This window comes from Protopterus annectens, chromosome 8.part0 (genome assembly GCF_019279795.1).
Source record: "Protopterus annectens isolate FY-2018-M chromosome 8.part0, PAN1.0, whole genome shotgun sequence".
In the NCBI taxonomy this organism is placed as follows: domain Eukaryota; kingdom Metazoa; phylum Chordata; order Ceratodontiformes; family Protopteridae; genus Protopterus; species Protopterus annectens.
In genome coordinates this window covers 55620609-55642799 of record NC_056741.1, presented here as the reverse complement: position 1 = coordinate 55642799, position 22191 = coordinate 55620609, and the positions used below count along the sequence as shown (strand labels likewise).

Here is a 22191-nt window from a genome sequence, read left to right as displayed (position 1 = left end):
CAGGTATGGTGGTTTGACACATAGGGCTTGAAGTTCCAAAACTCTCCTGGCTGATGTAATTGCAACTAATAAAGCAGTCTTCCAAGAAAGAAATTTCAAGTCACAAGTTGCTGCCGGTTCAAAGGGGGAAGAGGTTAAAGCACCTAACACCACATTAAGGTCCCACGGTGGAGCGGGATGAGATATCGGGGGCCGAAGCAGCCCAGCACCTTTCATGAAGGCTTTACACAGCTTGTTGCTCATCAAAGGTGGTTCTATGCACTCATGAAAATTGGAAATAGCTGCCAATTGAACTTTGATGGTAGAGACCGAACAACCTTGATTGAACAGAGAAGCTAAGAACTTCAGAACCTCTGACACCGGGACTGTTATGGGGTCTAATCCCCGGAGTTGGGCCCAAATAGCAAATCTCTTCCATTTGCTGCTATACATTTTCTTAGTAGAAATCTTGTGGGCCGAGGACAAGATATGTATGACTTCCGGGTCCAAAGCATGGTTCCTGACTATGGTCGGAAGAGGAGGAGCCAAGCTGTTAACTTCAATGAGTGGAGGGACTGATGAAGCTGTCCCGACTAATGGGTCAAGAGATCCTGAACTTGGTCCAGGAACCATGGACCGTCCAGTGCATATTTCCAAAGAAAGGGAAACCAGACTTGACGAGGCCAGTATGGGGCAACTAAAATCATTTTGCTCTCCAAGCGAATTGCCTTCTGGATCACCTTGGGAAGAAGGGGGACTGGTGGAAAGGCGTATAGCAGGCCGGTGGGCCAAGCTTGGACTAGAGCGTCCTTGGGAATCCCCCCCCGGAACTGGGGTGAGAGAAAAGAACTGTTGGCATTTCGTGTTGAGGGGGGTTGCAAAAAGGTCGCAGCAAGAAGTTCCCCATCTTCTGAAAATCTGAGTTGCCACTCTGTCGTTCAGAGACCACTCGTGAGGGGAGAGAATAGTTCTGCTCAGTCTGTCGGCTATCACATTGGATCTCCCTGGAATGTGTGTTGCTACCAGAAAACGTTTGGTTGCAATCGCCCAATCCCATACCCTCATGGCCTCTCTGCAAAGGGGGTAGGATTTGGTCCCTCCCTGCTTGTTCAGGTACCAGACTACTGACATGTTGTCAGACTGAATGGCAATCATGCCCCGGGGGAGGTAACTGTAGTGCTTGCAGCGATAGAAGCACTGCCCTCATTTCTAGTATGTTGATGTGGGGGAGACTCTCGTCGGGGTGCCACTTGCCTTGGACTGACCTGCCCAGGTAATGTCCCCCCCACCCTGTCTGGGAGGCGTCCGTAGTCAATGTGGCCACTGGAGGTGGTGGAACGAAGGGTCGCCCCTGATCCAGATTGGAGGAAAGAAGCCACCAACGAAGGTCCTGTTTGTAAGTCTCTGTGATCAGAATGTGGTGACAGAGAGGGAGATCCTGATAAGACCACTGGACTGACGGGAGCCACTGGAGAATCCTCATATGTAACCTTGCCAAGGGGACTAGGAGAACGGTGGCAGACATGGAACCTAACAGTTGTAGGACCATCCTGGCTGGGGCTCGACGTTTTGAGGAGCAAGGCTCGAACTTGAGATTGTAGTGTTTCTATCCTCTCTGTAGGAAGATAGACCCGCATTTGCTTTGAGTCTATCTCTACTCCAATAAACCGAATGCGCAGAGATGGCAGCAACACGGACTTTGTCCAACTGAAGGTGATTCCTAGGGAGTTGCCTAGAGATATAGTGGCTGCTAGGTTTTGCAAGAGTAGACGCCTGGGGGTGGCAGTTAGGAGCCAGTCGTCTAGGTATGGAAACACCTGGAATCCTAGACTTCTCAGGTGAGCAGTCACCACCGCCAAACATTTGGTGAACACCCTGGCGGCTGTGGTGAGACCAAAGGGCAGTGCACGGAACTGGAAATGACTGTCTCCCAGGCTGAAGCGCAAGTGTCTCCTGGACGCCTGATCTATCAGGATGTGATAATAGGCGTCCTTGAGATCTATGGAGCACATCCAAACACCTTTCTCCAGCAGCGGGAGAATGGATTGCAATGTGACCATCCAGACCTTGGACTTCTTCACTGATCGATTTAGCTTGCTGAGATCCAAAATGGGCCTCAAGTCCCCGGTCTTTTTTGGCACCAAAAAGAATCTTGAGTAAGTCCCTAATCCGGTCTGGCCTGCGGGGACAGGTTGGATGACTCCTTTTTAAAGCAGCGTTGAGATTTCGATGGCTGCCAGATTCCGTTGACTGGGTGGCGGGTCCGGGATTTTTTGGGATGGGGGGGGGGGTTGAGAAAATGGGATGGTGTAACCTCTGGCGATGATTCGGAGCACCCATCGGTCCTGAGTGATACTCTCCCAGGCCTTTAGGTGCTTCGAAAAACGACCCCCGACTGGCTCCGGAGCTGCAGTCGGGCAATCCTTCAGGGATGCTGGAAGGTTGAGGAGCCACGAAAGGACTCACGGTCTCCAGTGTTGTGGGGGCCTCCGCCTCCTCTGGGACGGCGTCTTCCTGAAAACTTTCCTCCTCCTCTGCCTCTAGAAGGGGGATCGCTCTGCTGTGAAGAGTAAGGCTTTTGAGATTTACGGAACCACATTTTCCCCCCTCTTCTAGCCTTGGGATAAGGCCTGAAGGGAGTGGAAAACCGTGCCCCTACGGCAGTCAAGTCTTACCCTCTTGCTCACAGCGAGTCAAGGTGTCCTTTACCTTGGGTCCAAACAGAGAGGACCCATCAAAGGGAGCGTCGGCAAAGGAAGACTTGAAGGCTTCCGCAAAATGACACAGGCGAAGCCAGGCTCGTCTCCGTAGAGCAACACCTGTTCCCGCTGCTCTGCTCGCCCCCTCAGCTGCATATGAAATGAGCCTCATGGACGAGTTCGATAACGATGATAGGGTAAGCCAGCTGAGAGCTAACAGTCTGGGCCAACTGCTCAGGTAAGTTACCAGAGAGGGTATCTGAAAGTTCCTTGACCAGATCCCTCTGAAGTCTGGTGAAGTGCGTCAGATAATTCAGAGACCTTAAAGTAAAGGTTGCTGAAGTAAGGGTGCGCTTCCCGTACCGATCCATGCTCCTGGACTCTTTTTATTAGGAGGATGGATGGACGTTGAAGCCTCTGCCACATCTTGCTGGGTAGCAGATGCCACCACCAGGGCATCTACAGCCACACCTTTGGAGAGAAAATCCTTTTTGGGGGGGGGGGGCTGAAAGAAATTTATTGGGACGAGCTGGCACCGGTTCCACAGAATCCGGGTGTTCCCACGCCCTTCGAGAGATCAAATCCAGAAGCTCATCGAAGGGCGGAGACACCCAGGAGGCGGAGGGCTGAGCCCCGAAGGCCTTGAGGCATACCGACTCCTCAGCGGAAGGGGGTTTGGACTGCCAGTCGCCTCGTTGCTTCAGGATTTCCAAAATTTCCGCAAAGGAGACATCATCCGAGGACGACTTGGGGGACCCCTCCGCATCATCGAGGTCGGTGTCCGAGGTGAGAGACTCGTCAGGGGAGTAGACGTGCTTCCTCTTGCACAGTCTCTTCCTTGGAGATTCCTCCGAAGACGCTTCGGAGGGACCTTCAAGAAGGAGGGAACCCCCGATGGGGGTGGCCTCAGGCCCCAGGGCTCCGCTGTCTTGAGACAGGGGGACTACAAAGGAACCAGTCTCCGTGCCAAGGGAAGGTGCCGGTGAGACGGTGGAGGTGGCCAAAGAAGATTTGGCCAAAGCACTCCTCATGGCCCTGAAGGCGGGACCCCCAGAGTCCTGGGAAGGTCAGACCCCCGAGGCCACAACAGTAGAGGGCACTCCCGCAGCCGATGCACCGAGTGGGAGGCTCGGAACTGAAAACATCGGTCCCGAAACGTCACCCCCGGGGCCGACACAGGAGGTCCGTGTACCGAACTCCTACCCGAAGGGCGGGGTTGGAGTAAGGGTCGGAACCGACCCGAAAACCTCCATCGGCTCCACCAGCACCGACTCCAACGGTGCCGAGGCTGTTGGAGGAGGAACCAAGACAACAGGGTGGGCAACCGGCTCCGGAGCAGACTGGGCTGGAGCCAAAACCAACTTTTGGAAGACTGGAGACTGAAACAGCCTTTGAAGTACCCTGTCTATGTCCGAATCCGACATTCTCGAAGACCGAGAAGAGATCGAACGAGTTTGAGTCGACTTCACCGGTTCCGAAGGACTGGGGGACCGGCTCCGAATAGTCTCGATAAATATCGGTGCCGAGGGAGACTCCACAACCATTGCAATTTCCCTTGGAGCCGAAGTGGACTTTGGCGCCGAAGGGGAAGAGTCTGAGCAGGCAACTCATCGGCTCCGAAGACAGTGGAGTCGAGGCTGGAGGCATCGAGGCAGACCGTTCCGCCCTCTGCTCCGAAATCCGTGGAGCCGATGGAGAAGCCTGCCGAGATTTCTTTGTAGCCGGTTCCGACGGGCTGGTCGGAGCCGACGATTTCTTCTTCTTAGAAGGTGAAGAGGAAGAAGATAAAACCTCCTCAAAGGAAGGGGTGATAAGCCCTTTTAAAATTAATTTGTTTTTCCTCTCTTGGAGGACACGGGAGGAAAAAGCGTGACAAACGCTGCATGACTCCTGAAGATGCTTAGGGCCTAAACAATAAAAGCACAAACAGTGATCGTCCGTAATGGACATTTGGTAACTGCATTTAGAGCATTTCTTGAATCCAGATGGCCTGTGCTCTTTCGACATGTTGACCCAATCACTACCACAGAAAAAATCTTTAACAAAACGTTGCTTAAAGAAAAGCGTAACTGAGGACAAGACCCCTCTAACAGAAAAGGGATTACTTGACCAAAACTATAATACCACAAAAAGACTCACACTAAGTTTCAACCACGCGCGAGGGCAAGGCCCCTCTAACTTAAACGGGATCCTTTCACTTCAACTGATGACAATTTCACCACAAAATATAACTCAAACACAGTCACACAACAACGATAGCTGTTAAAACAGCTTTTGGGTAGATTAGCCAAAAATTCCTGACAGAATTTTTTAAAGAAATAAGCACTTAGCTCAGCCAAGTCAGAGACCACGTCTTTGCTGTAGAAGCGGCAAACGAGATCTGGGGAAGCAGTGGCGGTGCATCCTGGGATGTGGGATAGCTCAGCCAATAAGAGACTTCGTTCTATAGTATAGCGTGCCAAGTCGGAGCCGAGGATCGGCTCCGAACCCATCAGTACAGAATGTAGGCGAGATAGGATCACATTACATCTAGGTGATTCACAAGACCTTAAATCACAACCAATGTGGATTTAAGGGCAAGAATACATTTATGATCTTTATAAAACTCAAATGGTCTGACTGCCCATACTACCTACCATAACCTTGTTAAAGCTTTTGACACCATCCCTACACCCAGGGATTATGCTCCAATGTCAATCATAACCCATATGTTGTCTACTGGATATCTCATTGGCTTATGAACCAACTTCACATGCCCTCTACTTTTAGACCATCTCCTCTAGTCTTGTGGACAAATGCAGAATGGGTGCTGCTGCCAAGCCAACACGTGATCCCTAAATTCCCCAGCAAGACCTAGATCAGACCTATACCTACCCAGTGTACTAATCATGGGCTCATTCCCAATGAAGTGTAATAGAAATATCTTTGGTAAACTGCATTCCTTCCTCAGAATTATGACAAAGGGCAAATTACTGTCCAAGGGATAAAAACTGAAAGCAGGATAATATATGGCTATTCTGACAAGCGGGATATGCGATGGCTATTGTGAAAGCAGGATATAGTATGGCTAGTCTTTGGCACCACTGTTTTACCACATCCTTAAATCCATTAAGCTGTTTACCTAACCAAACAAGGATATGGATGCAACTCCTCCCAGAAAATGACTTTGCCCAATCATCTCTAATCTACTTTTCTGTGGGGGATTTAAAACTACACAGCCCAGACAAGAAACTGAAAGCACGGCTACAAATGGTTAAAACCTTTTCAGATAACATACAAAGTTTGTTTTTGATAAACGTTGCTTTTGCAACCAAGAATATATCAATCTGGCTGGGAAATACGATGGAGAAAAACATGAACAAGAGAGAAGCACAGGACAAACTCAAAAACACAAGCCACAATGACAGAATCCCAACGTAATATATAACATGGCTGAAATAGGAAATGCAATTCCCAGCAAAGCAAGCACTCCCTCAAACTAAAAACTCAGGGGATGACCACAACTAATTAAGTCAACCAAAGCCAGATCAGAGGTACAAAAAATAGCCCCAGAGCCAAGAAACAATAAAGGTATTCAACTACATCCAAAACCTCAAAAAGCAATACACAATGAGATGAATTATAAATGGAGACACCAATACTAAGCCAGAGGATATACCAGATCAACTGGCCAATAAATTCAACTCTGTTTTACCCAGCCTTTCCCCAGACACTTCAAGAAATACCCCCAATTATTGCCCCCCACTATCACTACAGGATAGGTCTTCAATGTACTCTCAAAGGCCAAACACACTTCATTGATGGGCCCAGATAATATCTCAGGGTGATTTTTAATAGCACAAAGCATGACCTATCAGGACACCAAAAGCACTATTCAATCATAACCGCTAAAAAGCTTTATACCAAAAGAACGGAGTACTACAGCTGTTACCCCTCTGCACAACAGTGAGCCATCCATGGACTCAGGGAACTACCAACCTGTTAAGTCAGACAAGTCTCCTATGGGAGGGCCATGGAAAAAAAATAATGGATGTGATAAATAATGACAAATGAAACCTTTAGATAGCAGATCCAGCGCAAGTTGGTTTAAGTCACGAGCTGGTCATAAGTACTCCATCTGGTGGAAGCGATGGACAAGGATAAAACTAAGCATACCCTCTACCTCAAACTGGCCAGAGCATTCAACACCCCTGGCACTGTAGACAAGCTTACTAAATTGGGTACAACCCCCATGTAACCCACTGTATAGCCAGCTGGATCGCAGTTTCTCCAATCCTGACTTCATGTCCTACCACCAAAAAATTGCCAAAGTGCCCCCATGTCTCTGTGCAGTGGTTGTTTTTTTCTTAAATCTACATCTTTGAATCAAAGGCCAATATCAAAGGCCTCTGGCTGACCACTCTACAGAAAACTGCAAGCTAGCCAAAGCCATAAATCCCCTTAAGATACAAAAACCCTGGAAGACAACATGACAGACAGACTGGTGTTAGAGTCCCAGTCTAAAATTCCATGCCAAAAAATGCATCACCACCACCTACAGAAAACATATCACCGCAGTAACTTCCTGGGAGTGAATACCATCCTAAGAGCTGACCCCATTCTTATAGATTTGGGAATGCACATAAAAAGAGTGACTTGGCCTTAGACCAATGTGTGTCTACAGTGGTACAGAAATCATTCAGTGCCATTCACAACTGCTTCCCCAAAGCCGTTTTACTCGCTCTCCTACAGACTGCCAAGAACGATACAAGCTTGGCCTTCATAGCATTCTCTGATCCAGCACACATGGACTGGTTGCACAACAGTACAATTCACCAGACAATGATGCAAGTTGCACAAGTGCAGAGTTTAGCTCTGAGACGCCTGTTCCAGAGAACAGGTAATCCTCCGAGACACATACTTGTCCCTCTAACAGGTCTTATTCATGTTGCAGACATGGTTTAGATTTCTTGATCGGGTACTTCTGACACCATTTGTTGTGCACATGTGCAATAATCCACATAGGGTATGTTTGTTGACACCATATATTATTTTTGTAAAGAACCTTTGGGGATGGTTCAGTTGTTGCATATGCCTGGTCAGGTACATACCAAAGGGGGCACTGCACTTTGTGATTGATCTAATTAAGCACAACAGTATTTACTTGTGTCACTCTTCCCTCTCTAACATAGATAAGCAGGCGGAGTATTTCATTCAGATGCTTTAATATATAGGAACACATCAGGATGGATAGCAGCATCACAAAATATAAACACCGATTAACAGACAGGCCTTATATACATATATACATGCTTACGTCTCAAAAGCTTACTGAAAAATGGCAGGTAGGCTCACAGGTGCTCAGTATTTATACACTTTTGCAAGCCCTTGGGTAGCTTCTTGAAAATTTGCCAATCCATTACTTTTCAAAAACACCACACACGTTTCCAATTACCTTCCTTTTCCCATCATACCTCCAGCAATTGTTGTCTACTTCAAGAAAAATTCTAAGTCTTTTTTGGGTATAAATACACCTACACAAACATTTCCAAGCAAACTTCAAGTATGTAACAAGTGCATAAGGTTTAGGAGTGGTACAGATGGCCTTCCATTGCTCCTTTGTGTATCGACTTAATGTTCTCTCAGTCTTTTCCAACCTCTTCTGATTGATTCTTACAGTTATCGTGCAGTATTTTACAAGCCTTGTTTTGTAAACAGAATCTGTTCTAGATTCAGTTACAAAAATCAGAATCTAAACCAACTGTATCTGAAACATTGAATGCACTGTAAAGAAGGTAAAAGAAATGGAGTAGCTTATTTTGAAAGAAATAAATAATTTGTGGGAACAACAGGGTTCACGAGGAATGAAATTTAAGCCCATTGGCCCATTTGTTATGCTAACTGTCCAAACTTCCTATGGAAATATGTCCAACTTTCTTCAGTACTGAACTACGGCACCAGGTTCTCCAGAGCAGCTTTGCTTTCATTCAATATACCCACCACAGGTAGAATGACCAACTAAGACTGAAGGGTATACCTACTGTATTTCTGTAGTCTTCTTTGGAAGAAGGGAATCAAGTCCAAAGGCCAACTTTTCTTCGGCTGCATTAACTGCAATTATGTCCCGAATCCAGAGTCATCTGTACAGTAAGGGGAGAACTGTATCATGATTTGTGTCAAAGATAAATCTCTGGAGGAGACTCCATGCATCTGATCTTAACCAGAGCATTCTTGGCCCTTTTGGGAGAAGGGGAGCCCAGACTCCCAAAAGTAAAAGCACTCCCTTGGTAGAGGCTCCACTGAAAGGCAACTATAGTGGTCTGAAATTGTTTGCGACAACCCTGAAAGAGAGTCATGGTGGGGGTCCAAATGGTTTCAAAAGAAACCAAACAGAAGCATATCTGACTACACCAGTGGAAGCATCAAGGATGAGACAAGGGGTTAGCACCAAAAAAAGCCCATCATTGGTCTGGGTGCGGACATATCAGGTGAAACGGATGCTGAAAGGGCATGCATCAGTAGCGTTGAAAAAGCGAAGCCAATACAACACCAGGATGTTATGGCCACATGATGTCATGCCAGTAATAAACTAGCAACGCTTGTGCTGGCCTTATGAATGCTAGCACCAAACAAGCAAAAAACAGGGGCCTGCAATTTGCTTGTCAAATACACTGGTGCTGGTGAAAAAAAAAAAGCTTGATGTGGGCCCCATTTCACACTGGATAAAGTATCTGAAGACCTCCTGTCTTGAGCCATACCAATGGTCTTGGCCAGCTTCTCAACTGGAAAAAATGACAAGGGTGGGGATGTGGGTGCGAGTGGCCTGAAACCCACAAAACTAAACTAAACATGGTTACTGCTGTAACGGTAAACTCCAGAACTAGAACAGATGAAATTTTAGTGAGAATCTGTAGCTTCTTCCCCTCCAAAACTTCTGTGAAGGAAATTAAGGATATGGGGAAAAGGAGGTCGACTACAGAGTCACTCTGCAGTACTGGTGCTTTGAAGAGGAACGGACACGGCAGATGTTACATTTAGGGTAAACCCTACTTGGGTCTTGGCAGCACTGCTCAAATTATAATGTGGGCAATGGGTATACAATGGGTAAAGAAGACAAAGCAGCTATGTCCAAGATAATCTGTATGTTAACTTGTGATATCTACAATAACTTTTAGTTATGTACTCACCATAACTTCAGATGTTTGGGATCCATCTCGCCTACATTCTGACTGATGGGTTCGGAGCCGATCCCTCGGCTCCGACTCGGCACGCTTATGCCAAAGAGCGAAGTCTCTTATTGGCTGAGCTTATTATATCCCAGGATGCACCACTACCATTCCCCCAGATCTAGTTTGTCCGCATACATGCACACATGCATACCCTGCTTATATAACATCGTCAGATGAAACAAGATAAAACAGTAGAACTCAAAACCGTTCAATCTCTTCTGATCTCCAAGGCAGGGGGAAGGAGGGTGGGTATTAGGAATGTAGGCGAGATGGATCCCAAACATCTGAAGTTATGGTGAGTACATAACTAAAAGATGTTATGTGATCCTATCTCGCCTACATTCTGACTGATGGGACAGCGTCCTAGCACCTGAATCCTGGGTGGCTCACTGGAAAACACTCCTGAGTACCGTGGAACCAAATGATGCTTTCGTCCTTTAGATGCCACATCCAATTTGTAGTGGGAAATGAAAGTGTGCGGATTGGACCAAGTAGCCGCAGCACAGATTTCGATATAGCGAGCTTGGAATGAAAAGCTATAGAAGTAGCCATAGCTCTGGTAGAATGAGCTTTGATAGATGTTGTAAGTTGCTTATTTAAAGAAGAATAAGCCTGAGTTATGCAATCTCTGATCCATTTTGAGATAGTAGCTTTGTGATGGTTTGGCCCAGTTTATTATCTGAGAAGGACACAAACAACTGGTCTGACTTACGAAGTTGCTGAGTCCTGTCTAAATAGAAGCGTAATTGCCTGTGAACATCCAATTTATGAAGAGTGTATTCTGCTTCATTGGAGAATTTTGGGAAGAAAACTGGTAGCTCTAGAGATTGTTGTAGGCAGAAACTAGAACAGACCTTTGGGACAAAGGATGGATTAGGCCTAAGTGATACTCTATCCTTGTGGAAAATCAAGTACGGTGGCTTAATAGACAGGGCTTGAAGCTCTGAAACTCTTCTTGCAGAAGTAATTGCAACTAAGAAGGCAGTTTTCCAAGACAGATATTTTAACTCGCATGTAGCAGCCGGTTCGAAAGGGGGAGATGTTAATGCGCGAAGCACCAAATCAAGATCCCACGGAGGTGCAGGATGAAAAATTAGGGGTCTTAATAGGCTCGCACCTTTAATGAAAGTTTTGCATAGTCTGCTGCTCATCAAAGGAGGATCCATGGATTCGTGGAATTTAGAGATAGCCGCAAGTTGGACTTTAATAGTTGAGACAGAAGATCCCTGATTAAACAGGGATGTCAAGAATTTCAAGACCTCTGGGACAGGAGCAGTGATAGGGTCTAAGCCCTTGAGTTGAGCCCAGATAGCAAACCTCTTCCACTTACTAAGGTACAATTTGTTAGTGGTGGGTTTGTGGGCGAAGATAAAATGTGAACAACTTCGGGTCTTGTGTGTACCTTCTAACTTAAGTCGGAAGCGGAGGAGTCAAGCTGTCAATCTCAAAGATTGAAGGGACTGATGCGATGTCCCGACTGATGGATTAACAAGTCCGAATTAGGTCTAAAGTCCACGGATCGTCCACTGCATGCTTCTTCAGGTAGGGAAACCATACCTGACGAGGCCAGTACGGGGCAATCAGTATCATTGAAGACCCCAGTTGAGAAGCTTTTTGAATAACTCTGGGAAGAAGCGGAATTGGAGGAAAGGCATAAAGTAGCCCTGTTGGCCAAGGTTGTGCTAGAGCATCCATGGCTGGTACTCCCTGATGTGGGATCAAGGAGAAGAACCTTTGGCACTTGGTGTTTAGTGGAGTTGCAAATAGGTCGCAGCACGGCATCCCCCCCATCTCCTGAAAACCTGAGCTGCTACTGTTTGGTTTAGAGACCACTCGTGAGGAGAGAGAATTGTCCTGCTCAATTTGTCTGCCAATATATTTGACTTTCCGGGATGTGGGTCGCTACCAAGAAGCGGTTGGTAGCTACAGCCCATTCCCACACTCTCATGGCCTCTCTGCAAAGGGGGTATGATCTGGTCCCTCCTTGTTTGTTCAGATACCAAACCACCGACATGTTGTCTGTGTGGATGGCGATGATGCCCTGAGGAAGAAACTTGTGTAAGGCCTGTAGGGATAGAAGTACAGCCCTCATCTCCAACACGTTGATGTGGAGAAGAGCTTTCTGGAAGCCAGGAGCCCTGAACTAGCCTGCCCAGACAATGCCCCCCCCCACCCTATCTGGGAGGCATCTGTCGTCAGGGTAACCACTGGAGAGGGGAGAACAAAGGGTTTTCCTTGATTCAAATTGGATGTCTGAAGCCACCAGCGAAGGTCCCTTTGCATATTTCCGTAATCATGATGTGATGATTGAGGGAAGATCCTGAAAGGACCATTGAGTTGACAAGAGCCACTGAAGAATCCTCATGTGTAATCTTGCCAGAGGAACTAAAAGAACCGTGGCAGACATTGAGCCTAAAACTTGTAGAACCATCCTGGCTGGGGCTTTGGATCTCGAGATCAGAGCTTGAACTTGGCCCTGTAAAGTTTGGATCCTTTCGGCAGGAAGAAAGACGCATCAATCTTGAGTCTATCTCTGCTCCTATAAACTTTATGCGTTGAGAGGGCAGCAAGACAGACTTTGACCAATTGAATGTAATCCCAGGGAAATACCCAGGAGATGGTGGCTTTGAGGTTGTCCATTAGTAGATGCCTGGTGGTGGCAGTCAGGAGCCAGTCGTCGAGATAGGGAAACACTTGGAATCCAAGACTTCTCAGGTGAGCCGTCACTACTGCCAAACACTTGGTGAACACGCTGGGGGGTGTGGTGAGACCAAAGGGCAGAGCGCAAAATTGGTAATGACTTACTCGCAGGCTGAAGCGCAGATACCTCCTGGGCGCCTGATGTATCGGTATGTGATAATAGGCATCCTTGAGGTCTATGGAGCACATCAAACATCCATCTCCAACAATGGGAGAATGGATTGTAACGTGACCATTGAATTTGGATTTCGTGGCGGATTGGTTCAGTCTGCTGAGATCAATATTGGTCTCAGGTCCCCTGTCTTTTGGCACTAAAAGAACCTGGAGTAATTTCCTGATCCGATCTGGTCTGTGGGGACGGTTGGATGACTCCTTTTCTAGCAGCTTTAAAGCTTCTGCGGCTGCCATTTCCCTTTGACTGGGTGGTGGGTCCGGGATTCTTTTGGACGGTGGGGCGAGTATGTGAATGGGATGGTGTAACCTCCGGCAATGATCGAAGCACCCATCTGTCCTGAGTGATTGACTCCCAGGCTTTTAGGTGCTTGGCAAAGCGACGCCCGACTGGCTCCGGCGCAGCTCAGCCGGGCAACCCCTCATGGCGTGTGGGAGGCTGAAGAGCCACGAAAGGACTCGCGGCCTCCAGATTTGCGGGGCCCTCTGGCGCCTCTGGGACGGCGTCTCCCTGAAAAATTTCCCGTCCTCTGCCTCTGGAAGGGGAATCTTCCTGCTGTTGGGAGAAAAACTTGCGAGACTTGGAACCACATTTTCCCACCTCCTTTAGCCTTGGGGTAAGGCCGAAGGGAGTGGAATAACGGGCACCTACGGCAGATAAAGTTTTTCCCTCTTGCTCACAGCGGGTAAGGGTGTCTTTAACCTTGGGTCCAAACAATGAGGACCCATCAAAGGAGCGTCGTGAAGGAAGACTTGAAGGCCTCCATGAAACTGACACAAAGCGGAGCCAGGCTTGTCTCCGTAGAGCCACGCCTGTGCCTGCCGCTCTACCGCCCCTTCGGCCGCATAGGAAATGAGCCTCATGGGCGAGTTAGAAATTGGCGAAAGGATAGCCAACTGAGAGCTAACCGACTGGGCTAGCTGCTCAGGTAGGTTACCCGAGGGAATCTGACAACTCCTTGACCAGATCCCTCTGAAGCCTGGTAAAATGTGCCAAATAATTCAGAGACCTTAAAGTAAAGGCCGCTGAAGTCAGGGTGCGCTTCCCGCACCTGTCCATACTCCTAGACTCCTTATTAGGAGGATGGGCCGGACGTTGAAGCCTCTGCCACGTCCTGTTGTGTAGCAGATGCCACCACCATGGCATCTACAGCCACGCCTTTAGTGAGGAACTCCTTCTTGGGGGAGCAGACAAAAATTTATTTGGACGAGAAGGACTGGTTCCACGGTATCTGGATGTTCCCGCCCTTGACAAACTAAATCCAGAAGCTCGTCGAAGGGCGGAGACACCCAGGAGGCGGAGGGCTGAGCCCCAAAGGCCTTGAGGAGCACTGACTCATCAGCAGAGGGGGGTTTGGATATCCAGCCGCCTCGTTGTTTGAGGATCTCTAAGATGTCTGCAAATGAGACATCATCCGAGGACGACTTCGGGGACCCCTCTGCATCATCCAGATCAGTGTCTGATGTAATAGACTCGGGGGAGTCCACGTGCTTCCTCTTGCACGATCTCTTCCTTGGGGGTTCCTCCGAAGACAACTCCGAAGAACCCTCAGGAGGAGGGGAACCCCCACTGGGGGTAACCTCAGGCCTCGGGGCTCCGCTGACTACGGACAGGGGAACTGCCAAAGACCCAGTCTCCGCCCAGGGAAGGTGCGGTAAAGCCGGAGAGATGGCGAAGAGGACTTGGCCAAGGCACTCCTCATGGCTCTGAAAGCGGGACCCCCAGAATCCTGGGAGTGTCCGGTCCCCGGAACCGTGACAGCCGACGGAAGTCCCGCAGCCGAAGCACCGAGGGAGGCTCGGAACCGAAAGCATAGGTCGAAACATCACCTCCGGGTCCAGCCGAAGAAGTCCAGCGTACCAAACTTCGGACCCGAAGGCCGGGTTGGAGTAAGGGTCGGAGCCGACCCTGAGATCTCCACCGGCTCCAACAGCACCTGCTCCGGCGGAGCAGCGGTCGGAGGAGGAATGGCAATGGGTGGGCCAAGGTCATCGGCTCCGAAGCCAACTGGGTCGGAACCGAAACAAATTTTGGAAGACTGGGGACTGGAACAGTCTTTGGAGCACCCTGTCTATATCAGAATCTGACATCCTCGAGACCGAGAGGAAACAGAGCGGGTTCGAGAAGGCCTCACCAACGGCCCCAAAGGGCTAGGGGACGGCTCGAGGCGACTCGATGAGTATCGGCGCCGAGGGAATACATACCAGATTCCATCGGTGCGAGGTGGACTTGGCGCCGAGGAGGAAGTGTCTGGCGGGCGACCTTTGCGGGCCCCGAGAGCAGTGGAGCCGACGAAGGTGACCCGCCTCTCGATGCCCCAGCCATCGGCTCCGAAGCCAGGGGAGTCGATACTGGTGGCATCGAGGCAGACCGTTCAACCTCGGCTCCAAGTCCTTGGAGCGAAGGAGAGGCCTGCCTATGTTTCTTAGCGGTCGGATCCGACGGACTGGTCGGAACAGGCGCCTTTTCTTTGGCGGAGAAGGAGAGGACGCCAAAGCTTCTTCGAAAGAAGGTTTAATTAATCCCTTAAGAATTAATTTATTTTTCCTCTCCTGGAGGACCCTTGAGGAAAAAGCGTGACATACGCTACATGATTCCTGTAAATGTTTTGCCCTAAGCAATACACACAGAGCGAGTGATCGTCCGTGATGGACATTTTGAAACTACATTTTACACATTTTTTAAAGCCCGAAGGCCTAGGATTCTGAGACATTATGGGGGGAATTTCAGTAATCTGACTGGAAGAAATACAATTACTGGTGACACCCCTAAGTATAGGCTTACAGTTATCACTCGCAAAAGACAGGGGCTTAGAAACCCTGTAAGAACAGACAGCTACCAAAGGCTTTAAAGCCTTTTACTATATATAAAATATAGAAGGGTTGATTAACCGGGAAGGCCCTAGATGAAGGGGGGCCTAGCAAACACAACCCAGTCACACAACAAATTTCCACAACAAATTCAAACCAACCACACAACAATGTAAGAATAGCTGTTAAAACAGCTTTTTTTGAGAGAAAACAGCAAAACTGACAGAAAAGTTAGTCAAAAAAGAACTACTCAGCTCAGCCAGCTCGAGACCACGTCTTCGCAGGTTAGCGGCAAACGAGATCTGGGGGAATGGTAGTGGTGCATCCTGGGATATAATAAGCTCAGCCAATAAGAGACTTCGCTCTTTGGCATAAGCGTGCCGAGTCGGAGCCGAGGGATCGGCTCCGAACCCATCAGTCAGAATGTAGGCGAGATAGGATCACATAACATCTCCTTTTATAAATGGGCTAGCATGGTTTGGAATGGTCTTTACCAGGAGAACAACAGCAATCAAAATGGGTGATGCATTCTTTTATGATGGCCTGTTAACTGGCTTATATTATGTTGGCTAGATTAGATATTAAGACAAGAAGGATGCTTCATGCTCACCAAATCAGTGCATACCAAGATTACATATTCCCCGTTCCGAAGGAGGAATGGACCTTTGAAATTGATTACATGTATAGATCCGCAATCAGGAGTGAATGCAGGAATGGTTAAGGAGAGGTGAAGTCAAACCAAGAGATGAAAGTTTAATATTCACAGCACAAGATACCGGGCTACGTACACTCTGCCTTACAAAGTCCATTGAACATATGGGAGAAATGGACAAATGCAGGTTTCGTCAAACTAAATTGGAAACTGTTGCACACCTCCTTGCTGGTTGTGACATACACTGTATACAGAAAGGCATAATAATGTGGCAGGACTGTTGCACTGGGGATTGTGCAAACACTATGGTATTAAAGTGGCTGAAAAACACTGGAAACATGAGCCACAAAGAATCACAGAAAATGAAGTTTATATCACATGGGATCACCCATTACCAACAGTTCAAAAGATAGATGCTAGAAAACCAGATACAGTGGTCCAAGAAAAAAAAAGACAAAAGTAGCACCCATCATTCAAACAACATCCAGTGACTACAGTATCCTGTGCACAGAAAGAGACAAAGTTATATATCAGGATTTGCAAGCAGAAACGACATGGAAGAAAGATACCCAAATAGTTACAACAGTAGTAGGAGCAATGGGTCTGTAGATATGCTACCAATACACGCAACTCTGCATGAATTACTGGAGGAGTCATTACTGGACACATTGCGGGTGCTGTGAGGAGCACTTTTGCCTGACATCAAAGAGTGAAACAATACTAATTTCATGAATTGTAATCATACTTCGACTTGGGAATGGGGTCCATTCCCATCATAGTATTAGAAACCCAAAATATTTGCAGAGATTAACATGGTGAGTGAAATGCAACAACCCTTTAAGGAGCTGAAGGTGCAAAATATTTTCCAATACTGATTTTGCTATAATTATGCCCTCAGCTTGTAAAGTGGACTACCTTAATCTAAAGTGTGCAGTTTTTACTTCAGTAGGCCTAAATTTACCAAGTTTAACAAACTGGCATTCCCATTGGCTCAGCATATAGTAAATTGTCCAATTATTTCCTAATTCCATGTCATTAAGCCCCACTTTCTTATGATGCATTAGGCAGAGAAACAGTTCTGTAGTGGGTTCTCATGTTCTGCAGTGTGCAGGAGATTACAAAGAAGCCACAATTCAGCACAACTACTCATTCTACAAAAAGTAAGTAAAGCTATATTCAAGCGAAATTTAACAGGACAAGATTCTTAGTAATGTGTATAGGGCTTAACATACAAGATCATAGAAGATTACTAGGCAAATAGCCTTGGGGCCCTTACAAGCCTAACCAAGAGTTTATCCTCAATCAACTGTCACCCCTGTGAGTGAGTGAGTGAGTGAGTGATAAGTGGACCCCCCCCCCTTCCCGAGACAAGTTTGGGGTTTCCCATCCACTCAAAATTGCACCTGAAAATGGTCAGCGACGTACTTTGATGTGTATGCGCAGTCTATTCCAAAGACGGGGCAGCCTCTGGTAGACAAACCTGTCTCTGCAGGTTTTTGTTAATGTCACTATTAGATTTAGGCCATTTGATCGGGTAATGCAAGAGGAGCTCGACTTGCAGATATGGAGCATCTCTAGTAGAGTAGGGTCTGAGATTGCCTTGTAGGCCAGATACAGATTACCTCTGAGCAATCTGTAAGATACCGATTAGAGTGATAGTGATTTGAGCCTGTGTGTTGGCGGCCATGCATTCTCTTTGGGAGCGATTTCTGTGGCCTTTCCAATTGCTGCAGATGTTTGGAGAAGTACATACCAAACAAGGCGTTGTACTCAATTATTGGCCTAACGAATGAGGAGTACAGAGAGATGGACTTTTTTCTGGATGCAATCCCTTTACTTATAAGATGAACCAAGTAAAAGGCTTTTCTGACCACTGCCACTACGATATCGGGCAGATAGCCTAGTACCTACCCAAGGCATTTATAAGCCTAGCCGGAATGAGTCTGCTTTTGCACCCCTTTAAATTAGTTCCCTGTGCCTCTGTCCAGCAGAAACATTGAAGTGATCCCTGGTGTAAACTTAGTTTCCCATCCACTCATCAAGGTTCCTCTTGTAGAGGGTTAGTGAGGAGCTCTGCCTAATGTAGACTGGAATATTGTTCCAGAGCATGGGAATTCTCTGGGACAGGAATCTTATCCCTCCAGCACATCCTATTTATGGTTGTGGTGAGGTTTAGATCCCTGCAGCGTGTGGCTCGAGGGGATATGTTTTTCTTTTAGGTGGAGCATGTCCAATTCTGGGTTGGACATGGCCTTGTATGCCAGACAATCTATACCTCCAGCACGGCCTATTTATTGCTGTAGTGAGGTTTAGATTCCTGGAGCGTGCGGCTCGAGGGGATATGGTTTTCTTTAGGTGGAGCATGTCCAATTCTGGGTTGGACATGGCCTTGTATGTCAGGCAGAGACCACCTCTGAGCAGGCAGTATGCAACAGAGTACAGATGGAGTTTCTTCAGTCAAGCTGCATAGGGCATCTGCTTGAGGCCAGTGATCCTCTTGGTGAGGTACTTCTGTGGTCTTTTCAGTTTTTTCAGGTGTCTTGTAAGGTACATCCCAAATGGGGCATTGTACTATGAACCTATAGGACACGCTGGAGGGACAGATTCATAACCCAGAGGCTCCCTTCACTCTGGAATAAAATCCCAGTCCGGGTTAGGCAGAGTCCCTCAATGACTCTTCAAGAGGAATCTTGATGAATGGATGGGAGATCGTAGGTTTACCCCGGGTATCACTTCTGTGTCACTGTTAGACAGAGGCACAGTATACCAACCTCAAAAAAGGGCATAGCAAAATTAATTTAAAATGGGTGGCGAAAACCAAACACACTCTGGCTAGGCTTATAAATGCCCTAGGGCAGATAGCCTAGTATGAACCTATGAACTCTATGATGGGTCTGAGGAGTGATGCACAGAGTGGCCCAATGACCTCTTTCGATCTGGATGCAAACCGTTTTGTGGTAAGGAGGGCCACAAAGGATTTTCTAGCCACTTTAGCAATGTGATTATCAAAGGAGAGGTTACTATCTACTTGAGTCCCCAGATCCCTTATTACATCTTCTGTATTTAGGGGGGCTACCACCTAATGTGGTAGTTTGTGGGTACTTTGTTTTTTCCAGAGGGGATGACTATGCACTTTTTGGCATTTAGCTTGAGGCCATGGTTTTGACACCAGGTATCTGTCTCAGTGAGACCCTTTTGGAGAATGTCTGTCAGCTGGACAGTCATTTATAGCAGCTAGTTTGCAGTAGTCTGCGAACTTGGTCAGCCATAGTCTTCCTGTGCTTGCCTGTACGTCTGAGAAGTATATGCCGGAACAGGACAGGTCCTAGGACTGAGCCCCGGGAAAGCCACCTGTAATGTGAGATTGTTGTCAATCTTTGTACCCAGGTGTCTCACCACAGGTTGTGTGCTTAGGGGGTTGCCGTTGATGTGGTTGTAATCAGTAGGGGCCGTGTTTTTGCAGAATGGTAGGACAATACATTTTTTTGCATTTAACTCAAGGTCGGGACTCTGCCACCAGTCATTTGTTGCTGCGTGTCCCTCTTGTAGTATTTTATCATCTATTGAGTCAATGAGAGCACCCACTTACAGTCATCTGCAAACGGTCAGTCACAGGCCTTTTGTCTTTGTCCAGAACGCTGTGAAATAGATGCCAAACATTAGGGGTCCCAAGAAAGATCACTGGGGAAACACCACTAGTGACAGATCTGCTGTCAGAGGTGGAAGCACCTATTTTGACCTTGTGGATCCTATCGGTGAGCCAGTTGGCCACCCACCTAATGAGACAGGGATTTACGCCAGGTTGTGTTAGCTTTTTGAGGATACTCGAGTGGGGGATTGTGTCTATGGCCAAGTTAAGGTAAGCTGTATGTACGGACTTTCCCTCAATCCAGTGCCGTGGCGACAGTCTCAAAAAAGTCAACCAGGTTCAATAGGCAAGATCTGCCCTTCATGAATCCGAACTAGGTGGGCTCAAGTGCTTGGAGACTACTCAAGTCCTGGTTTAGGACGTCCATAATAATATGCTCCATGGCCTTACAGATCAGACTTGTCAAGCTAATGGGGCTCGAGTTTCCAGGGTCAGCAATGGCACCACTTTTGTGCAAAGGGATGACCATGGCAATTCTCCACTCTGCTCGAATGAAGCCTGTACTTGAGCTATTGTTGAATATGGTGCTCAGTGGCGATGTGAGGCTAGTTCTTACTGGAGATGTTGCAGAAGACAACCTGGGATAATATCAGCTCCCATGGAAGCTCTGTTTTTTGCCTTGGATAGGGCCTTTGATCTACGGAGATGTGAGGTGTGGGACAGGTAGCAGGGATGTCGAGTGGAATGAGGTATAGCCTGGTAAGGCAGGGGTGCTCTCCTCAGCATTTAACCATGTTTGTGACTGCACAGCTGTCAGCATCTTCCAGTGCAAGGACAGCCTCCAGTGAGTGCATTTTCAGGTAAAGGCTCCCAGCGTTAAGCAGCATGATCTTCAATTTGTTTTCTGATGGATCTTTTATGTTGGAAGATTTGTCTTTGGGACATTGCCTAAAAAAAGGCACAATGAGGGATGCAACAGCCTTGGCCAGAATCCTGAATCCCAGGGGTGACATATGGGGGAGGCAACAGCCGTGCCAGAATCCTGAATCCCAGGGGTGACATATGGAGGCCATCTCTGGCAAAGCATTGAGGTCTGTCAACCATGTCATCCCGGGCAGACAGATAATGGATCCCCTCAGAATGACACCAGGGACCAAGCCAATTTTTGAAGTTTATTTTTTGTTGGCATTGTGGTATCATTGTTGAAGGAAAGATGCTGCTTAGGGCTAGGGTCATACCTGTCTGGGACACATATATACTCTGTAATAAAACAGGTATGGAGTGGTTGTTCCAGAGAAGGGGTAGTCAATGCATGACAAACTAATCATGGAGGAGAGACCTATTTGCTGAAGTAGGTTCATATTTCTGATACTAGTGTTAGTCAACTCTTCAAGTGGGGATCTGGCAGCCCAGGCATCTCATCTCCACCAATGACCTAAAAAGCAAGGCAGAGAGGAGTCTATAGGACACTGAACACGAACAAGCAAGGCAGAGAGGAGTCTATAGGACACTGAGAATGAACAGAGCCTCCAGCCTCTCATGCTGGCTCAATATATTTTTTGTTAAGAACCTCTGGGGTTGCTCTAACTACCCAATGAGTGTAGTACGGTACAATCCAAGAGAGAGTCATTGTATTCTATGATGGGTCTGATTAGCATGGAATATAGACTTCAGTTGATTCAGAGGAGATGCTCTTTGAGAGAAGTTCTACCAGATAGTGTTGCTGACCTCCTCCTAAAGTTTTTGTTGCCACTACTTACGCAGGAGGTCAGTAGAACAACTGGCTAATGACGTGTCAAACTGGGATGAAACGTGCAAGGAGGAAGGTAGGATTTAGAAGACATGATAAAGTACAAAGCTGGTGGGTCCGTGACTGGAATATGTAAAAAACAAGCACTCCATCTACAAAAAAACTAGTGAACTTTGATCAAAGGTGGCTTCCGTCTGTATATAGTATGAGAAAAATTACATGAGTGTCAGTGAAAGCCAAACTTTCTCTATAATAATGTGCCGATCGTCAAACATAAATGAAAACCACATACCTCAATCGGTGTCCTAACAATACCTGCAGTAGGAGATCGTGGATCGGCAGTATTGGCAAGGTGCTTGTTGACAAGAGGTCTAACGGGAGTTTCTTGCTGCTGCAGCTTACTTTCATTTAACCCCATCACTTTAATTTAATGGCTCTCACAAAGGTTCAGCTTCTTCAGAAGTCAGTAGTGGATGATCTAAAAGAAGAAATTAAAAAAACAACTGGTCACTGGCTGCTAGACTTCTTATCAGACTGAGAAGTGCACAAGCCATCACCTTAAGATTTACGGCAGCTGTAGGTGTGTGAGGGGTGGGGGGAGAATAATATAGAGTATACCACAGCCACGTTAT

At 47.3% G+C, this 22191-nt stretch overlaps 1 protein-coding gene across 1 annotated transcript in view; it reads right to left on the bottom strand.

Annotated features, from left to right (window-relative positions):
• The window catches only part of CDCA3 (cell division cycle associated 3), a gene marked incomplete in the record, with an annotated part of 365174 nt that overhangs the window by 298203 nt on the left and 44780 nt on the right, over positions 1–22191 (bottom strand). The window contains 1 exon segment of the mRNA XM_044079607.1: positions 21852–22037. Within this exon segment, the coding sequence (XP_043935542.1) occupies positions 21852–21977 (126 nt within the window).